This window comes from Thamnophis sirtalis, unplaced genomic scaffold (genome assembly GCF_051295495.1).
Source record: "Thamnophis sirtalis isolate CommonGarterSnake01/CBP01778 unplaced genomic scaffold, rThaSir2_p1.2 scaffold_3, whole genome shotgun sequence".
Lineage (NCBI taxonomy): Eukaryota > Metazoa > Chordata > Lepidosauria > Squamata > Natricidae > Thamnophis > Thamnophis sirtalis.
Genome location: NW_028261383.1, coordinates 147,054,734 through 147,076,729, shown reverse-complemented (window position 1 = coordinate 147,076,729; position 21,996 = coordinate 147,054,734). Strand labels below are relative to the sequence as shown.

General features: G+C 44.0%; 1 protein-coding gene across 2 annotated transcripts in view; it reads right to left on the bottom strand.

The window, feature by feature from the left end:
- The window catches only part of CA10 (carbonic anhydrase 10 (inactive)), a 400,894-nt gene extending 379,606 nt beyond the window's left edge, over positions 1–21,288 (bottom strand). Inside the window, exons 1-2 of one of the 2 annotated variants that reach the window (XM_087710338.1) lie at positions 20,926–21,288; positions 19,505–19,998 (exon numbers count right to left, since the gene is read on the bottom strand). In XM_087710338.1, coding sequence (XP_087566464.1) covers positions 19,505–19,565 — 61 coding nt within the window. In that variant the 5' untranslated portion in view covers positions 19,566–19,998; positions 20,926–21,288. Of the gene's footprint in view, positions 1–19,504; positions 19,999–20,137; positions 20,248–20,925 lie in introns of those variants that run through there. The other variant, XM_087710339.1, reaches the window with a different exon arrangement.
- Between the last annotated feature and the right edge of the window lie 708 nt (positions 21,289–21,996).

Genomic DNA, 21,996 nt, shown 5'->3' with positions numbered 1-21,996 from the left:
CCTTGGTCATAGGACCAGGAAGGAGAAGGTGAGGAAGGGGCCAAGGATCTGCCAGGGGACAAATCCTGTGATTCAACCTCCTCAGCCAACAGAGCTGCGGGATCCCTTCTGGGGGGAGGAGCCAAGGAAACCCCAGGGGTGGAGGAGAGGGAGTCTCTCTCCGCCAGGCGCCTGGCTTTCTCAAATTGTTTGTCAAGGGCCCTCTGGCGCCTCTCAGCATCCCTGGCCTCGGCCATAGAGGGAGTCTTGGGGGGTTTACCCTGACTGACCACCCGTGCCCTGCCTGAACCATCCTCCATAGCCTGGGGAGAACCCACGCTCGGAGCCTGAGGGGAACCCTGTCTACCAGCAAGGGAACCAGAGACAGAAGAATCCATGAGGAAACACACAGGTTGATCAGGCAATTGGCAGAAAGGGAACAGGGAACTCTGACAAACTGCTCTGCAAGAAAAAGGAACGAGAGAATTCATGAGAGAAGCACATCACAATGCAGAAGAATGCACAATGATAAGAGAATAATGCATCAGCAGAGCAGAGAGTGGGGAGAATACAGAATGTTGTAACCTAATAGGTTAACATTCAACTAGGCTCGAGCAGGAGCCACCCACAGCCAGCAATGAGGAGGGAAAAAAGGGGCCTCTCCTACTTCTTTTAAAAATATTGCCAATTTGCAGGCCGGGGGCCTACCTGCACTGAGGCTCAGGCCTGGAGCCCAAGAGCCAGGGCCGCGAGAACAATGAAGAGGATGGTCTGGGGGCAGTTGAGGGATGGGAAGAACCCCCGCTGATCCCACAACCATCCAGCGGCAGCCTAGTGAGACGGGGCTGAAGCGGAGGCCAAGGCCTTAAAAGGGCGCGAAACTCCCAGCCTTAAAAGGGCCTCCGCACAGCGTGAGGGGAAAGAGGAGAATGATCGTGAGCACGTGCGTCTGCTCAGCAGGCCCCGATCATCTCCGTGGCAGCCTCCCAAGCTTTTTTAGGGCCAAGGGCGAAAAAACCTCGAGAAAACAATAAAGGTGACCAAACGCAGCCCTGCTGCATTCCCTGAAGGCTTTGCCACCCGCTGTGCACTTTAAATAACAATCAGCGTTTTCTCCGAAGCCGGAGAAGCAACCCCCACCGTCTGCCTCCCAGCCTCAAAGAGGCTTCAAGCAGCAATCAGGCTGCTATTACAAGAGAAATGAAAGGAGAGGGAAAAAGAGGAAAGAATAAGGGGGAAAAGACAGAGAGTCCAAGTTAGGTAAAAAATAATTCAAAAAACCTGGAGCTCACATAGAAACAATCCGATCGGGCTGACTGAGAATTTTTTCTGGAGAGACGTGACCACGCAGGAGGCGTGGCCAGGGAAAAGACTTCTCAGTCCAGGGCAAGCAGACTGTGATAATAACCCATTCTTGGACTCTCTGAGCAGTGTGCAGGAGAATCAACTTGCTATTAATAGACCAGTTACCATCTCTCAAATTTATCTCATAGGTTTCTTGCGAGAATTTTTTTTTGGGGGGGGGGGTAATTCCTAGGCATATTACTTTGAGTTCCATAAAATGGATTCTAAATGCAATAAATAATTTGAAATATGCATCAATTGCAAATTGAATGTTGAAGACCAAAAGTCATGCTGATATCAAGAGTCAGCTGAAAGTCTATTTAATGACCTATGGTTGAAACAAAACTCTTTCCTAGCTACTTGGGTCTGCTGAAGAAGAAGAAAAAAAAAACAGAAATACCCACTTATGTAGATATTTGTAAGTTCAGCTATTCATGTTTTTTAAAAAACCTGCCTGAACTGATTTCTAAAGCTAAGTGATTATATATCATGTCTAAAGTAGCTATGAAATGCTTCCATGAATTGTATCAGCAAAACAGATGGATTATGGAAATGTGATAGTATTTTACCTGGTGCATCTCGGCTATCTTTGGACTATGGCACTTTAAAGAAGAGAGCTGGGACCAAAAGATTAGTGGATTAGTCACAAGAGAGTTTTAATCTCTGCATTCTCTATTTTAATCATGCCATGACCAAACAACATACTTGACAAAAAATACTGTGATAAAATAAAACCTGCTCATTTATAACTCAAATTAAAGAGATCACAATTGCCTTTATTCAGTTTTGACTTTCATAGTAAGAAATTGATGGTCTTTTCCCCAGCTTATCTTTGAAGGTCCCATTTCTTTGCTACTTCAAATTTCTTCTTTCTTTTTGGGGGGAACTAGCAAATCCTTCATGTTGACTATAATTGAGGTGTCTGAAATTCAGTTTAAATTCAATTAAATTGAATCAACATTTAACAGATGTTTTACTTGGGCAGACTTATCTAACTCCTTTTTGAAAGGGGTACTAATTATGTGTGTGTGTTTGTGTGTGCGTGTATGTATGTATGTATGTATGTATGTATGTATGTATGTATGTATATGATTTGTATTTATCATATAAAGCAACTGGTTATGATTTACAGTAAGTTAATAAAGTGCAATTTCCCTTGAATTGGGCTTGAGTCCTGATGACTTTATGAATCCACTCATATAGTTCTCATGGGAGCAGTGCAGAAATGTTTTGCCATTGCCTTCTTTTCTTTCAGAATCATTTTTAGACTTCTAAGTCTAGCTTCCAACCCTGATATATCTTAGCAATTCTCCATCCAAATACTAAATAGGACTAGCCTACTTTAATAATCTTTTCTTTTTTAATATATTTATCAGCTAAGGGTAGCTAGGTATTACCACCTAACCAGGGCTTTATAAGATAGCACCAAAAGTGTTAATTCACACATCTATTTATCAAAGGACCACCTAAAAAGAAACTAGCTTGAGTGTGGCACCTTGAAATGTCTACTATGAAAACACCCTGCTCCAGTATAACAGTACCCTCCCCGTGGAGATCCGGACCCTTACTACCCTCCCGGCCTTCCGCAAAGCCACCAAGTCCTGGCTGCTCCAGCAGGCCGGGGGGCTTGTGAAACATCCAGCCCCACGGAAACTGTGAATGTTGCGTTTTTTAAAGTGTTGTCTTTGTCTATTTATCCCCCTTCCCTCGTCTATTGTGAGCCGCCCGGAGTCCTTCGGGAGTGGGCGGCATACAAGACAAATAAACTAAACTAAACTAAACTACCCCTAGATTGCAGTTTATCAATGATGAGTTCAGAGTGAATAAATAATACCTATGACCAGTGTAAATCAAAACCATTCCTACAAAAATCTGAATTATTTCAATTTTTACTGAAATCTTAATCCTTTATAAAGTCTCTTCAACATCTTCATAAATTATTTAGATGAGGGGATGGGAGGTCATCAAAGTTGCAGACAACACCAAGCTGAGGGGAATGGTCAACACTTTAGAAGATAGCCTCAAGAGCCAGAAGGATCTTGACAGACGGGAACTATCTAACAAAACTCAATTCAATAGTGAGAAAAGTGAGATTTTACACTTCAGCAAGAAACACCAAATGCACAATATATAATAAGTGGTATCTAGCAGTAACTGTAAAAAGGATCTAGGATTCCTAGAGAACAACCATTTAAATATGAGCCAGTAGTATCCTGCAGCTGCCAAAAAGCCAATGCAGTCCTAGGCTGCAACAACAGAGGGATAGTATCAAAGTCAGGTGAAATGTTAGTACTACTTTATACTGCTTTGGTATGACCACACTTGGGAGTACTGCATCCAGTTTTAGTCACACCACGAAAACAAAAAAGTTACTGATCTAGATATTCTAGAAAGATTGCAGAGAAGAGCAACAAAGATGATTAGATGCTGGAAGCTAAATATATATGATGAATGGTTACAGGAACTGTCTAGTTTAATTAAAAGGACTAGTAGTGACATTATAGCAGTGTTCTGATATTTGAGGGGCTGTCAGAGAGAGGAAGGGTCAACCTGTTCTCCAAAACACCTGAGGGCAGGACAAGAAGTAACAAATGGAAACTCACCAAGGAAAGATCCAAATTAGAACTAAGACATTTCCTGACGGAACAATTAATCAGTGGAACTTGACTTCAAAATTTGTGGATGCTCCAACACCGGAGGTTTTTAAGAACAGCCATTCTTCCAGTATGGTATAGGCTCGCAGTCCATAAGGGGGAGGAGCGTGGGGGGGGTGCGGGCATGCTGCACCCATAATGCAACGCGCAACTCCCCCCCCAGTGTGCATGCGCACATGAGAGGCGCTCCCCCCATTTTTCCATGCTTTTTCCACCTTCCCCAGACTTTATAGGAGCCTGGGGAGGGTGAAAACAGCCTCCCCTGCCCCCCTGGAGGCCATCCGGAGGCTTCAGGGACCTTCAGGAGACTTCACTGAAGCCTCTGAAGGGCAAAAAATGGCCCTACAAGCAAACCAGTTAGCTCAGAAGGTCAATTTAAGCCCTCTGGAGGCTTCAGGGACCTTCAGGAAGTTTCCCTGAAGTCTCCGGAGGACTAAAAAGGACCCTACTTCCAGTTTGCTCGTAAGGTGGTTTTTAGTCCTGCGGAGGCTTCAGGGAAGCCTCCTGAAGGTCCCTGAAGCCTCTGGAGGGCCTCCGGGGGGGGGGGGGAGAAGAGGCTCCTTTTGCCTTCCCCAGGCTCCTATAAAGCCTCTGGAGCCTGGGGAGGGTGAAAAATGGCTTTAAAAAGGCTGAACTCAGCTGGCCAGTGCGCACATGCACGTTGGCCAGCTGTCAGGGCAATGCCTCGCGTACCCTGACAAATGGCTCTGCGTGCCACCTGTGGCACGTGTGCCATAGGTTCACCATCCTGGCTATAGGATCTCCTGCTTGAGAAGGGGGTTGGACTAGAAGACCTCCAAGTTCCCTTCCAACTCTCTTATTCTGTATTCTATTCTCAGTGATTGTTCAAAACCATCACTCGCCAGTTAACACAAATCCACATGTGAATCACACTAAACTAATTTACTCAAGGAGGCATAGTATTCCCTCCCAATAATTTTATCTTCAAAACCATCTTGTATATTATCTGACCCAGGACTTGCCTCACTATCTTTACAATTGTTTACATATTTGAATCAGAGTCTCCTTAATTCCACTGCAACACTATTACTCTATTTTTCCAATAGATATATAGATAACATGTGCAATGAAATGTAGTTTATTCGTTTATTCCACCAATATATGCAGCTGACAGAGTTTCAATAACACCTCAAGAGAAATTGGCAACCGTTTTTCAAACAGTACAAGCTCTATTAAATATGAATTGGAAGAGTGTTACCTGCTCTCTTAACTTCTAAGACCAGATTGTTTTATGTTTCTAAATGATAAACATGTGCCTTATTCTTAGATCATTACCAATTAACAATTGCTGGCAATCTCTTCTACTCATCTTTACATCAGGAGATTCTCACAATGCTAACGTACTTGTACGCATTGAATAAACCAACTACTGCTAGTTTAAAATACAACTGGAATAAATTTCTACAATAAAATGGGCAGATTTCTTCGGCATCACAATGTATTATATGTGTTACAGAATGTTGTTGTTTCAAAAATTCAGAGATAATATCCCCTTCCCTCAGATGAATAGATATATGTTGCATTTTTTGTATTTTTCTCCATTCTGGATACTGTGCGGTGGCTTTAAATAAGCGAGATAAGTATTTTAATTCATTTTTCAAGAAACCCCAAAGTCCCAAGGTGACTTGCATAAAATATAAATATAAAACACCATAAAACACCACAATTTAAGATAATAGAAATATTTCATTGCTCCACCAAGCAATCCATAAAATTAATCAAACCATTTACAAATTGCACAAGCAATAAAATTGCCATTAATAATATAAAACTACCTTGATTTTTTAATGTAAAACAATTTGAAATAAATGGGTCTTCAAAACCTATGAAAAAGCAAAATAAAAAAGTGGAGGTAATTTCATTCCGCTTATTTTTCTTCTGGAGGAAATTCCATGAATAGAACTCTTTGCCTATGTCTAGTACTATCACCAATTAAACAAGAATCGGGGCCTTTGACACTTAACTTACTGTAAGCCATTGCAGATACATGGGAATGCAACCAATTTTCCAAGTTAGAAGAGCTTTTTACACCAGTACCTGCACTTTGAAGCACTGGATTCAAGATTGTGTAGGTGGCAACTAGTCCAATTAGTACTGAATAAGGGCTGTACAACAAGCGCACAGGTAAGGGCAGGAATTGCCATGATGAGAAGCACTCTCCTTTTAAGCATCATGATTCTTTCATGCCCCCAAAGATATGTTTACCTTTTCCACACAAGTGTGCCTAAAAAAGAACCCTTGACAGGATCCCACATTTGACAACCTTTTATGAAAAGGCATTAGATTCCATTTAAGACACTGCCTTAAAAGCCCTCATTTTGTACCCTCTAGGCATACGATGTTATTCTCTGCTTGCAACTGCCAATGGGCCGAGGTGGCGCAGTGGTTAGGGTGCAGTATTGCAGGCCACTGACCTGCAATAATAGGGCATGGACCTCTGCTCCACCTTCTTGGTCAATGTTGGAAGCGCCTTCTTCTTGTTCTTATCCTCAACCAGGATGGGCTCAAGGGAAGTCCCAAAGAGGGAAACCCCCCCCCCCATGTAGGTAGCTGTCACTAGTTGCCACTTTGCCTTGTTGTCTGCCTGCCAGCCACAGAGCCACAGGAGGCGATGCAACGGATGATGCCATAGCTCTGGAAGCAAACTTCAAGGTTTAAGGTAGCGTCAGCTGAGAACTGAGCAACCGCCACTAACTTGTTGATGTCCTGGTCTAGGCGTGCATCCTCTGGTGGAATGTGCACTTGAATCTGCTCTATCCAAAGGATGGCCATACAGTTGAAAAATGAGGTGGAGGCCGTCACCTTAATGGCCGAAGCCGACAACTGGAAGGTCTTCCTGAGGATCATCTCCGCCTTCCTGTCCTCTGCCTTCAGGTTGTCTGCCACATCCTTGTACCAGCGATGCTGGGACAGCCAAGGCCACCACCAGCGGATCCACCGAGGGCATCTGCAATGCTTGGGAGAAATCTGGTTCGATGTTATAGAACTGTCTGTCATTGCTGCCTGGGGTTGGGAAGGCCCCAGGGGTCTCCCACTGTCTCCCACTTAATAGGTCGGGAGCAGGAATCTCCTCCTTAACCACTTTGGGCTCTGAATAGACCATGCCCTGGGGCTTCCTTGCTGCCCATCTTCCTTGGCCCCCTCGTCCCCCCCAGCTGAGCAGTGCCTTGTGTAGGAAGGACTGGAACAAGTTAGGAGGGAACAATCCCTTGAAGGCTGGAGGTTCAGGCTCCAGTTCCTCCTCGTCCTCAGAGAGATCTGGGTCATGCTGCACTTTGTCCCCCAGGACAGACCCCTCACTTGCCAAGGACGGGGACCCAGGGGGGCGGACTGGCTGGGAAGTCCCCCGTGGTTGGGCTGATGAAGAGCTGGGGACCGTGACCTCGCCCTGAGAGGCAGAATGAGGCCCCTGGCGCTGCATGCTTGGCTCTTTCAATGAGGTTCTGAAAACCCACAGGCAGATCCTCCATACCCATGGAGTCCCATCTGGATGCCCCAGGTACCTGACTATGGCTGGGGGTAGGTGCCAGTGTTGGCCTGGATGGGTCTCTACCTCCCAGCTGAGTCTCTAGGGATAGAAACCCAGGCTGGTTATCTACCTGGTCAAAATCCTCCATGGAAAGAGGAGGGGCATGGGCAGCCCCCCCCCCCCAACTGCACTCCCTCAAGGAATTTGGTGACCTGGGGGAAAATCCTGCCTGGAAGGGCCCCTAGGGGTGACCTGGACCTGGAGGGGGAGGGACTGATCCTGCCCTGCAGAGCCACCAACCACTCTGCCCTGGAGAAAGTTCTCACCAAGCCCTGTGCCTCCTAGCTTCATCTCTGGCTGGCACGGGAAGGGTGAGTGTCAACCGAGGCTTTAAGCCTCCTGGAAGAGGCAGTGGGACACTGCCTGGTGGAAGTCCCCTCCCCAGGAGATATGGGGCAGAAGGGGATCTAACCCCCATCACGCAACTACTTATGACCTTCCTGCAATTCATTTCCTATGATTCACTCCTCACCCCCACCTCCACAGCTAGAATGGCAAGGTCTTCACTACTTTCGTCATGCGCCCCGAATATTAAAACACTGGCGGGGCATGTTTTGGGGTTGCTGCAGCTTCTCAGGGAGTCTGCTGCTGCCACGCTGCTTCCCAGCCACCTCTGCTGCTCCTGGGGCTTCCGCTGCCTTCATGTGGCCCACGCGCTCTTCTGAGCTCTCTTTTAATGCTGCTGCAGTGAGGCATGCTCTCTTTTAGGCTTCTGGGCTGTCGGGCTGGAAACCAGAGCCCTTTAGCCCCCACCGGCGCCAATCTGCCCTCTCAAGGCTCCACGTGGTCGCCGGCCAAAATGGCCACTGGGACAGCGACCCAGCCACCGGAGCCGCCAAGCCCTGAGATTTAACCCTTGAGTAGCTGGAAAAAACCACAGCTATCGGCAGGGACTTACTGGGATGTGAAGGAAGGGTCTCCTTGTGAGAAGGAAGCAAGCCGAGTTGAGGATGGTCCAGAAAAGTTGAATCAGATCAGGAGTCAAGAATTTATGACCTCTCGGCTTCGAGGGGAGGGGCTGCCGCCGTCGGGAGCTAAGTAAAGCTCCTGCCAGGACTCTGGTTCGTATATCTTATAAGATCTATAGATATCTCCCCTTTCTGGCAGAAAGGGGCAGGGAGAAGGTCAGTCGTTAGGATCTCTTTGTAATTCATAGCTTTTTTTTTTGCTGTGAATGGAGAAGAGGTTCAACATTAGCTGAGCCTTTACTCCGGCCAGTTTTCCGCGCTGCTTTTTTTTGCAGCCTAGGCAGATTGCCTCCCCCCCAGGACAAAACTAAGCTATTTAAAAGCCAATTCGGGCGGGGAACATTCCCGAGGAACTTTCTCTATTACTATTTAAAATACCAGCTTCAATCTCCCAAAAGGCTCCCTTTCTTCTTTTTTTAACTGCGTCACAAGATGGCGATCTCGTAGCTTTTGTGCTTGATCTGACGCAGCTAGCTGACCCTACCCTCCTGAAGGCTTCTCCGTACTAATTGCTAAAAGATTATCTGAGGGGAGCACAGACTTTGATTTTTGGCTCGCTGGATTGCTTGTCTTTTATTTTTATTCTGGAATGGCTCCCAAACTTAAACAGAAGCGCCTCCTTAATAATATATCTCCAAAAACTGCCAGGAAGTCGCTACCCTCGCCTCCTACACCCTCCACGGGAGATTTGCTAACACAAGAATTCCTTCTTAAAACGCTTAATGATTTCAGACAGGAGATTAATCAACTGATTTCGGATTTATCTGATGAATTTGATGCTAAAATTGCTCAGGCAAAGCAGGATATAATCGGAGTAATGACAGTAATGACAGATTATATTGCTGAAACGGAGGACAAATTGGAACTTTTGGAAGAAAGTAACCTTAATCTGATATCAAAAATTCAAACGTTAGAACAGGAAATTGAATCTGCACAAAAAGAACTTGTCAAATTAAATTATAACAAGTCTGCCTTTGCTATACGTGTTAGAGGGCTGCGTGAAAACCAACAGGAGAATCTGAAACAGACATTCTTTGAGGCTTTCAGCCGCTTGGTGGGAAGTCCGGGACTTAACTTTGATTGGCAGATTCAAAGAATTTACCGCCAGAATTCCTGGGTAGCAAAACAGCGACAGCTTCCGAGGGACATAATAATATACTTTACTACAAGGGAATCTAGAAATGAGATAACACAGAGGCTCTACGGAAAGAGGTTGAGAATTGACGGGGACGACTTGATTGTTTTTAAGGAGATACCATTTCAAATGTTAAGAACAAGGAGACAGTATGCTTTCTTAACCGAAGAACTCAGAAACTCTCAGATTTCATATAGATGGGAAGTCCCAGCTGGTATTACAGTTACATTTGGCGACCAAAAACACCGCATTAACTCTGTCTGTGAAGCCCGAAAATTTTACTACGAGACCCTGAAGGCGGGACTTCCTGATTCATCCGGATCTGGGGAGAGACAGGGAGAAGGAGAAGACAAACAGCGAGACACGTGGCTACAAGGTGGAGCGTGTTGCTTTTCTCTTCTGGAAGGGCAGAAGACTAAAGAATAAAGACTAGCGATGTTTTTAAAGCTTTATGATTTCCGTCTGGGATAAAATGGAGAAGTGGCATATCGATGATGAGACATGGAGACTGAAAGAAGCGTTGCTGATTGGGGACATATATTGTACAGAAATTTTGTTTGAACTCTAACTTTAATTGTGCATGAACTATTCTTTTAGGTGAAGAGAGCGGAAATTGTGATCTTTTTGAGTTGCGGTTTGGGACAAACGGAGTTGGGAGGTGCGTGGGAGAGGGAAGGGCAGCGAAAGTTTAATTAGATTACATGGGGCTAGAACGTAAGCTGATGTTTGTTTGAGTTGCTATATCAATATAAGGTTAAGAAAGTTTGGTCGGAGAATCTTCAGGAAAGTGGAGTAAATATGGGAGGAGCAACGAATATGGATAAAATACTTATGTGGATATGGATAAAGGCAGGGTGGAAGGTAAAAAATTTATATGTGGAGGTGGGTAAGGATAGAAAGGGAGGTGTTGGAAATGAAAAATGAAAGAAGTATTTGAGTTAATGGTGTTATAGAAAGGTTTGGATACTTGGATAAAAAAGGAGATAAATTAAAGGTTTGGATAGATAGACAAAGCAAGGAGATTTTTAGTTGGGGAATTCTAATTGATCAACTTACCTGGCTCAAATATAGTTTGAAACCCTGCAAGTAGTAAAATAATCGAAATTTGGAATGAGTCACATTGATTAAGATTTATAGATAATGGGAAGCTGTGGTAATGTAGTGGGCTTATGACCCTTTTTGTTTCTTTCTCCTTTTTGTGTGTGAGTGTGGGTGTTTTTTTTTTTATTTCTTATTTTCTACTATTTTTCCTTTTTCTTTTTGGCTATACTTTTATCTTACTTTTTTTAAATTTTAAAGTTAGTTGGCCTTATTATACTTAAATGCTTGTTAAAGAATTATGCCGGGCATGGGACCTGCGAAGCCGTAAGGGGGTTAGGGAGGGGGGATTATAGGGGGGAGGGGGGAGGGTGGAATTACAGTTTCAATCCTTAGAACAATAAGAATTCACTTGTGTACTGCCGTTTTTTTTTTCTTTTTCTTTTTTTCTTTTTCTACTTTTATTGTAAAAAACAAATTGAATTGTATGGATACACCAAAGTGGGGAGAAGAGGGGAAGAGAAGGGAGAAGTAAAGAGGGAGTGAGAGGGAATGTAAGGAGGGTAAATGGAGGGAGGGGGAGATGTCTGAGGGGGAAGGGAAGTAGAAGAGGGGAATGTTGGAGGGGTGAAAGGAAAGTTGGAGGGGGAGAAGAGAGGGTGTATGGGGGAATGAAGTGTTATGTTGGGGGGTTTTTTTTTTTTCCTTTTTTCTTTGCACAGTATATAAGTGATTGTACAAAATGAAAATGAAAATGAAAATGAAATAAAATATTTAAGAAAAAAAAAAAAAAAAAAAAAGAATTTATGACCTCTCTTTGGCCAGACTGGATTGAAACTGGAGTCAGAGGAGAGGAGCCCAGAGGCGTGGCTTCAGCTTCAACCCAGTCTCGAGGCCAATTGGCTGTGATAATACCCATCGCTGGACCATCCTGCAAACTCACTCTGGAAAACAAAAGCGACAACAAAGCAAATAAAACACAGGATATGATACAAAAAGTCATCCTACATGCCTACACTAACTAGGTGATGGGTTTTGTTCATGCAGTAGTTTTCAGCTTGCATTGATCCCAGATTTCTTTCACCTGACTTGGACATGACGAAATGTCTTACAAGACTCTGGGCAGCACACCTAGAATCCCATCACTTATGTCATAGGAATGTTCAAGGAAAAGATGCGAGACAGACAGACAGACAGACAGATTATAACATTTTCTGGGTGAATACCGTAGAGTCCCTATGAATATGTCCTTTAGTAAAGCAGCATGTCTTTTGTTCTTCCCAATTGATATTTTTATACTGAAAGTGAAAATTCATTTATCGGAACTGTCAGTACCAGTTATTCTATGCTGTGCATTACAAGCAGGGGTTGGAAGAAATGTCCTTCTGGGTTCAGTTCCAAGTGGGGAGAAAGACACTGGAAACACGGAGGCTGCTTGGAAAGATGGTTTTAATGGTGGACAGGGCCACATGATTTGAAGATGTTGGTTGAAGAAGAAGAAAAAGCAAAAGATGCTGAGTTTTATATCCTCTCTTGGGCCCCATCTTAGAGTTTCCTGTTCCTGTACAAGAAATGTATCCCATTGGCTGTCAGACTCCCAGGGGGTGAGGTCTTAACTAACTTGGTAGGCTGGGTGTCTTTTGAGCAAATTTTATTTGCTATTTATTAAATAACTAAAGCGGTCCGGAGTCACCTTGTAGGGGAGATGGGCATCAGAGAAATTTAATAAATAAATGTGTTAATCATTGTGGAACATCTAGGATTAAACTAATCTTCCAATTTACCAAAACAAACAAAACAAACATGAATTTCCTTCCTAGTTAAATAAAGGAACTCTACTACAAAGAAAATAGCATCCTTTTTCATAGCTCAGATAAGATACATTGTTAAAACAATTTTATCTTGAATATTAGAATTATACTTTATCAAACCATGTTATTAAAACAAAACTCAGAAATAGTTACAAGCATCAGATTTTATCTGCCTACAAGACACCAGCTGAGATAGCCTTTTGCCTTAGGTTTGTCTGATAAAAATAATTACAATGCTGTAATTATGCTGTACTGTTTGCACAGTATAATTAAGCTATTCTTTTGTGACATATTTCCCAAAGCTAAAAATATGGAGCTTTCAATGGATTATTTCACTCACTCACTCATTCCTTCACTCACACACGTATGCATATACATACAAACACATACACATACACACACACACACACACACACACACACACTTTTGCCTACCTTATGAAACACCTTCCCCTCCACATTGCTTTGGCATGCCCCAATCCTTCTTTTAGCATTTTAGCCTTTCAGAATGACATCAATACTTTTTAAGCAGAAGGAGGAGGAGGCGGAGAAAGAGGAAGAGGAATGGAATGTGGGTACTGGCAGCTTACTGCATGGCATCCTAATAGGATGATTAAGATGCAGGATTTGGGTTTTGTTTGATCATTTTATTTTATGGTTGCTTTATAGTGTCTGGTTTTATTGTTGTTGTGAGCCATCAAGAGTTGTTTAAGATGGGCAGCCATATAAATATTTTAAATAAATAAATAGGCCAGCTATTGATCTCTCTGGACAGCCAGACATCACTGGATATCATAGCTTTGGAAAGAAAATCACAAGTATACGAATGGAACTAAGTGTTTAATGGCAATACCATTCCTATCAGGTCAAATTCAAATAATGAACCAAATCTAGGCTGCGATCTTACACACTGATTTGGTCATATTGAATGTAGGAGACCAATTCTGCAATAGCATCCCTAACAATGGACTACAAGCTATTTTGAACTGGAACAAAGAACTCCTAAGGTAGCTCAGATGTGATGACAGAGGAGATAACCTAATTAACATATTATATTAAAGCACAAACACCACTGATATCGATGAAAGATGTCAAAAATCAGAGTAAGCTTCTTATTGCAGTGCCAGGCACTATTAGTCCTTGACTTACAACCATCCATTTAGTGACCATTCAAAATTACAACAGCATTGGAAAAAAAGTACTTTATGACCAGTTTTCACACTTACAACTGTTATAGCATCCCATGGTCACATGATCAAAATTCAAGTGCTTGGCAACTGACATGTACCTATGACAGTTGCCCTGTCCCAGGAGTCATGTGATCATCATTTGTAATCTTCGCAGCTGGCTTCTGACAAGCAAAGTCAATGGCGGAAGTCAGAATCGCTTAACAGCTACATGAGTCACTTAACAACTTCAATAATTCATTTAACAACTGTGACTAAAAGGTCGTAAAATAAGACACTTAACAACAGTCTTGCTTAGCAACAGAAATTTTAGGCTCAATTATGGTCATAAGTCAAGAACTACTTATGATAAGCAAAGTCAATGGGGAAGCCAAATTCACTTAACAACCACATTACTAACACTTGAACTGCAGTGATTCACTGAACAACTGTGACAAGAAGTGTCATAAAACGGGGCAAAATTCGCATAACAAATGACTCACTTAACAACAGAAAGTTTGGGCTTGATTATGGTTATAAGTTGAGGACTACCTGTATCATAGCAGGGGCCATTGGGAGGAAAAAAAGAAAGTAGAAAATATATTTTATGTGGGGAAAAATATACCTGTGAATAAGTGAGCACATGTGTGGCTTTATAGCTCCTAACAGACTTTGAGCCTAAAAAGGTTGCCCATTCCATCCCTAGTTCAGAACTATGTCAATAAAGTTAGAGAGGTCACTGATTTGAATACTCTTCCTTTCTTCCTTCCTTCTACCACTGCCAGAATAACTGGCAACGTTGGCTTTAACTGAATCACAATTGATTATTTGGGCTTAAATTATAAGCAAGCCATGTTCAAACCAACCTTCTAATCCTATGCTACCTGGTATTTCATGGTGGAGTACAGTTGAGTATTAATTATTATAAATTAGTCAAGAAGAACAAGTTGAAATGTGGATACCAGACTCTTACAAATGGCTTACTATTTGCAAGAAAACAACCAAGCTCAGAGAACACCGAGCACCTCACAAAAGATTTACTACCTAAATGTCATCTAGAAGTAACTCCACTGTGATAACTTAGAGAAACTGTGTTCCATTTATAACCAAGTATTCTTTTTCTCCTTTATTTACAACAAACCTGCAGATACAGCTCTACTCAAACTCGGTGTTCATTTAATTTGCTAATAAGGACTTTAAAAAAAACCTTAGGTAGAGATATTTGTTCAACAAGATGTAAAATGTCAGAAAAATATGAGCATGTTAACATCATGGCTCTGAAGCAAAGTAATCCAGATGATATCACAAATATTAAGAAGTGATAGAGATTACTCAGAGGAAGCTAACTTTTCAAGGACTTGTTAATCCTCTTTTAAATCCATCCATTTTCATAGAATTTCATTACACTCTACTAGCTTACAACACATTTCCTATCCCATTACAAAAGCAAACTATGTGACATACATAAATCAAGAACTGTTGTTTCATAATATAGTTTTTTCCCCCAAAATGAAAAAAATACTAACACTCAAAAAATGACTCAAGTCCTGGCATATTCCTAGCTATTGTCAGTATTTAACAAGCGGTGTTAATGTTTTCCGTTACACCTGATCACCTGGTTTTTTAACACTATGAAAACATTACTCAAGGCTGGTGTGAAACAAATGCCTGTGCAAATGTGCCAGCTATTATGTGAAAGGAAGTTGGGAATGTTGCTACTAAGTAGTGTGTTATTATGGCATTACATGGAAGAAAGACCTGGGCCAAGAACAACGTAACATACCCCATACACCTTTTCTCACTATCACAATTATCCGAAGTACTCAAGGATCAGTAACCATATGGAGTCTAATCATTTCATTTCATTTTTTTACAGTTTCCTAGGCAATACATTCATTTTACAATGTTATCCTATAGCCTCCTAGTCTCTCAATCAATTGATTTCCCAGAAAGTCAGGTTTTCTATGGAGTTCAAAATATACAAGTCATCATCCCAGCCTCATCTCCCCTGATTTTCATTATTCTATTCTGATGATCATTTAGTCTCAAAGCGATGCAAATTTGCAACTTTTTATGACTTGAAATTAAAAACAAAATCCTATCTCGCATTCAAATAGCTGAAAATTGTAAATTAGCTTGCAAGCTAAATTAATCTTGACAAGCTTCCAGAACAATACAAACATCTCTATCTAAGGGACTTTAATAGTCCCCCCCCCTCACACACATACACACACATACACACACAGCTTATTTATCCTTCAAAACAATTTATCTGCAGCATACAGTAACTAAGCATTTAAAGGAACCAGTAAACCCTGCTAAATAGCCAGGGAATGGCAAATAATAATATTGCTATTACTTTGATCCTCCATACAGTTCACAAATCTTCTGGATTCAGGTGATTTGGCTACAGTTACTTGTGTACCCAAAATTTCCACAAGTTTGTCAACTGAAACCAGCGCAAAGAGTTTAATAACAACAACAACAACTGGCAATGATGTATTTGATACATCTTATCCAAGATAAAAAGGCTTCTTGAAATGAAAGCTATTATTGCAACCAGATTATTCAGATCTATTTTTAGGCTTTCTTAAAATGTATTCTTGCTATAGATATTAATACTACACAAGAAAAAGAAACAGTAGGAAATCTAGACTGCTGCACTCTATTCATCTGTTAACTACAACAGGGCTTCATCTGCTCCTTCTCCTTGTGTGTTAATCTATCTGTGCACCTACTGAGAAAGAACCTAAATTATTCCACTATTATTGAATCAGATCCACACAGAGAAAAACAAACAACACCAAAAGGCAGTTAGTCATTCCTTTCGTTTCTATCAAAGAGAAGGAACAACAAAAATATCACTTTGACTTCAATTTATTTCATTGTTTAAAACACTTGAATGGTTTTTTTCTCATTCTTACTTGAGACCATTATTCTCAAATCCCCCTGCTAAATTTAGCCCCCCCCTGTGTGTGTCTGTGTGTCTGTGGTGTGTCTGTGTGTCTGTGTGTGTGTGTGAGAGAGAGAGAGAGAGAGAGAGAGAGAGAGAGAGAGAGAGAATGAATTTTGAAATAAATGATTTGATTAACTTGTGAGCATTGAAGGTCCTAAGAAACCTATTTAGATGCTTGAATAATTTGCTCATTAACTAATTGTGCTCCAAACTGCATAGAAAATGCAAGTCTTACAGCAATTTTAAAAGCAGGGAGGGGGTTTAAAAGGATAAGGTAGCTTCACAAGCTGCGATCATTTCAGCATCTTTTATTAGGGGAAAATGCTGTATTAATTTCCTTAGAAATAAAATTTACTAACTCAAGACATGCAAACAATTATCCTGTATGCTTTGCTGAGAGGGGGAAAAAAGACTGGGAAGGGAAGGGGAAGCGGAGGTGATGAGTTGGAGCTGAAGTGGCTGGAATTGAGCATCCAAATATTTAAAGCTATTTGGCCAAGGAATAGGAACAGACTGAGATTCACAATATTCTTTTTTTTTTCAAAGAATAGTATCAACTAATGTTTTTTACAACCTGGAAAAGATAACAGATTCCTAGAGAGACATCCTAAAATATTCCTCTGCTGTTGGCTCCTGAAAGCATCAAGGATCCATCCGTTTTTCTGCTTCTCTTCCTTTGCAGTTCTTCACACCTGGGATCTGCTTATTCCCAACCGGCTAGATAGTATTCTTTAACGAGAAAGGCTAGCCAGCTGATCCTTGGCTTGAAAAAATCATCAGTGTGGCATAAGCTCTGATGTCATCCCTCCAGGTGGAGCTCATGGGAGCATGTGACCTCAAACTACAAGCAGCGCTCACCAGGCATCCCAGAATTCCCATCCGCAGTGGACAGTGTTAGGATTGGGGTGGAGCTGCTACCTATATGGGGGCTCTGCAAAAACCTGAGATTTCAGGCTTACTCAGCCCAGTGAGTGGGAGGTGGCACTTCAATGGGCAAGTGGCAAATAAAACCAAGTAGAAGCTGAAAATCTGGCAGGCGAGCCTAGCAACCCCTAAGGTGGCTGGAGAAGCAGCTTTGTTGCTTCCTGCAACCCAGTTCCTACCCTAGCAGATAGCAATGGAGTTACAGGAAATGCCAGCTGCAGTATCAGTATCTCTACCACTGACAGTAACAGCAATGGAATACAGTGGAGAAGGTTTTTCAGGATTGCCACTGAAGAAACAAACTAGGAAAAGATAAGGCTATATGAGACAAAGGAGATTGCCTTCTGCATCTTTTTAATGTGGGGTCCCCTCTTGTGACTTCTGACATTGTTTAGAGTCATCCAACCATTCTTGTGCCACCACAACACTAACAAGGACAAGCGTTATATACTAGGAGATGCCATAAATCAATGGTGGAGAAATGAGTTAAATGAAGATAGGTAAGAAGGACAGGAAAACAGGTGAGGTTTCTGCTATCTGAGGTTCCCCAGGGGTAGCAAAGAGATCTGCCTTCTGTCCTTCTCACCTATTTGCAGAACTTGTGCCCAAGAAATGAAATGGCTCTTGAGAAATGTGGGAGTCCGGAAAGCAGTTTCCAGAAGTGGCTTATGGTGATGACATGTCCTTCCAATGCAAGAGTTAAAGAGGGACATTGAGGCTCTGAGGCAAGAATCCCAGACCAATCAACAGGCAACCCTGCAGGAGTGGTAGTCCAGGAGGCAAGGGAGATTGCCTGAGATGACATCACTCAAAGGAGCAGGGGCAGAAGAAGACAAGCACTTCTCTTCAGATAAGGAAGCAGCCAAAGTGATGGGAGCTGAAAGGCTGTCAGAGCACAGAGAATGGCTTGCTCCAAAATGGATGGCAGGTCTGCAATTAAATGTTAATGCTGCCAGTGCAGCAAGAAAGGGACTTTCAACTTAAGTCAAGAAACTCAGGGTGTGTGCTTGGTGGGAGGGCAGGAAGGGGACCTGGGTTTGGGGTGGGTTGGCACACATATCCTCCCTACCACCCCCTCCCGATCTTTCCCTTTTGATCCCTATAGGGTTGTTTGCATCTTTCTCCTGCTGGTCATCTGTTTCAAAAAGCCTGCTGATAATGAAAGGAAGTAGCAACCAGATTTTCTTTTTTTTCTTTTTTCTTTGGTGGAGGGGGGGAGCGAAGTCCTCAAACTCCAAGGATATCAGCTGCATCCCTTCCCTCTTGCTCTCTGACTGCAACATAATTATTCCAGCAAGAGCGGACGTGACAAATTAACGAAGCAGCCAAGGCTTTTGAACTAGAAGAGTGAGCTCCCTCCCCAAAATAAATTGCCGCCTGGCGCCAAGCTAGACCTTCTCTGTTAATTGGGCAGGATCCCTTTTGACAAGTGGAATCACCTGCCTTCATCCAAACGTGGAAGGGGAAATATCAGAAAGCAAGGAGCATCAGATCAGAATTTCCAGGTAAGGCAGCAGGAGTGGAAGATCCCAGGAGTAAAACATTCGAGGGTGGGGGGATAGAGGTACACCACCTCCAGTTTCTAAACCACAGCGTTGGCAAGCTCCAAAATCTTTTTACAAAACAAAATGAACTGGAAGTTGGACAACTTTTAGGAAAACACAACACTCCTTTATTGTCCCAAGGACATCCTCCCAATAAAATAGAAAGCGTAATTTAAAGGGGGAGAGAAAACATTTCATTGATCTCCAACAGTATGGGACAACAGCTGCATCAGTTTTCCAAACAACCAGGAATGGGAAAAGGCAACCTGGGGGTCTGCTGAAGCCATCCAGACACACTTTGGAAATTAAACAACCACCACCATCCCTGTTTCAACACATCCACTTTTCACCCTTATAGCTAAATAGGAAAAGGAAGAGAGGCAAACCAGAGAGGGCAAGCATTTCTCCTCCAATTTGCTCTGTTTTGCTGGCATACCTGAAATGCAGACAATGAAATTGGCTTGCAGAAGAAAAAGCACCTCCCAAACAATTTCCATCCTCCGATTCTCATGCCAAGTGCATCCCTCGGTGAAAAAACACAGCAAAGATCAATATTGCAGTTTGAACAATCCCAGGAAATCTCCTTTTGGACTCGCAGCCTCTATTCCCCAGATGTGCTGACACATGTCCAGGCTCTCTCGTCGCTGTGCAGCTCAAGCCAGATCCCTTTTCTTCCTTTGCCGTCCGCCAAAGACTAAGGAGGCAACCGCCAACACCAGCCGCTTCTTCCTTCAGGAAAGCCAGAAATATCCACCAGGTCTCCCAACCAGACATAGACAAAAAAACAAGGGACCGGCAGTTCCCAGCTCCGGAAAGTCTCGATTCTCGGGGACCCGGATCGCCAAGTTTTTTCCCAAACTCCGCACACACCTCAACGAGGCATCGCCCCGGCCAGCACGCCGTCCCGACGTTCCTTTTGCTCCAAGCTCGCTACAAAAGGATGAGAAAGAGATTAAGACATCGGGCGTCAGGTTTCCTGCACCGCGTTTCACCTACACCTACAAAGGAGAGGAAAGGACGAAATACCCAAACCCGGGTCTCCTGCCAAAAAAGAGAAAAAAATACCAACCAGCTCAGGCTCCCCGCTAATTCCCAGCAACTGAAAGGAGATTTTTCCGCAATGCAACTGCAGGGGTCGTTCTTCCCTCGCCTACCGCGCGGGTCGCTCGCTCTTCCCTCCCTCTTTCCCTTCGCTTTCCAAGCTAACGGGGAGAACTCACGGTGGAAGCAAATAAATTAAAATAAATAAATAAAGAGCGCGCCAAGCGTCTCTCTCTCTCTCTCTCTCCCTCTCCCTCTCTCTCTCTCTTCATTACACTCCCCCCCTCATTTCTTCCCAATCTTTTCCAAATTAGATAGGGTGGCTTTGGAAGCGATGGGAACGAATATATTTACATCGGGGTTGGAACAACACGCGCAGAGCTCGCACGTCTCTTCCGCCAGCTAAAGTACACCACTACACCGGGGGTGGGCTCCTGCCTCCAGACGATTTTCTCCTAGGGTTATTTCTGCCTCCAGGAAAACACGCCACGCTTCCCTTCCGAATATTCACATGCAAAAAAAGAAGAACTGTAAATAGAGACTTTGCGCGGTGCCGGACTAACTAAGGAAGTAGTTATGCCTTCCATCTAGGGGCCAGAAAGAAAGAAGCAAAGCGCGAGATCCTAAACATTTCTATTTTAAATAAGCCCCGTTCTTTACCGGGGGGGGGGGAGAGAAACCTGCTCCCAGGTAAGCCTCCTCCGGTCCAGACTGCAACGGTGGAAAAGGGGGCCAAACGTTGGAGGAGCCTCGCGCAGGCTTACCCGGCTTACATCCCACTTGAGTTTCTCCGCAAGGAAAAGGTTCCATACTCACGTTTTCCTCCCCCGACGCTCCTGTCGCCCGTTCCTCTTCGCGCCTCCTCCTCCGGAAGGGAGATTGAGCTCCCCCCGCGGTCGATCTGCCCGCAGTCCCGCGAGGTCAGGCTGCTCGGCTCGGACTCAGCCCTGGGGGGGGGGGAAAGCGGGCTTTGAGGCCAGATCTTTCTTTAAGGACCGATCTGCCTGCCTCTCCCGCCACGCGCGCTTCCCCCTCCCGCGGTTCCCGTTTAAGGGAAGCCAGTCGCACAGGGCTCCGGGACGCCCCAGCCACCCCGTCACGCTCCGGCAGCGCCACACGCAGTCCGGCGGGGCAAAAGGCGAGGCAGCGCGCGCAGGCCAGCCAGCCAGCGAGCGTTCCGAGACGGGAGGCGGCGCGATCGGCGGCTAGTCGGCAGCCGGAGTTGCAGCCCAGGTTGGAATCCGGGCTCTGCCGCCGAAGAGCCGTGCAGTCTGGGCATGCCTACTGGCTCGTCCCCCCACCCCCTGCAAGTCTCTCTAGCTGCAAATGACGACGGGCTCCCGGACGCTTTCTGCCCGCTGCGAACTTTCTTTCCTCTGTATTGATGTACGATCGGCTTTCTGTCTCTTTTTTCTGATTTTCTAATGATATATGTATATCATTAGCAGTAACAACGTTCCCCAAAAGTTGCGCCAGAACTCGGAAAGCGTACCGTTACTTGGGGGCGGGAGGAAATGGGCGGGTGTGAGTCCGAACGAAGGAGACTAGTGGCGCAAACCAAGACACAGATTCCCACGTGCGCAGGGCCTGCCCTCCTCGACATGCTTGGCAGGAATTAAGTGTGGGACGGAGAGGTTCGCGTTTGCCCTGCACGAGGATTTCAGGCTTTCTTGCCCGGTGCGTGGCGGGCTTTGGTGCCTTGGGCGTTCCCGCGCCGAGAAAAACGCCAACTGCAAGTTTAGTGGCGGCGCCGAGGATGAGGATGAAACGGTCCAAAGTACCGGGGGCGGGGAAGGGTGGAGACGTAGTAAAGTGGAATTTGGCCCTCCTAGTGCCTCAGGTTTTTGCGCATTTTTAGCATCATCGTTGATGTATGCTTACTCAGGA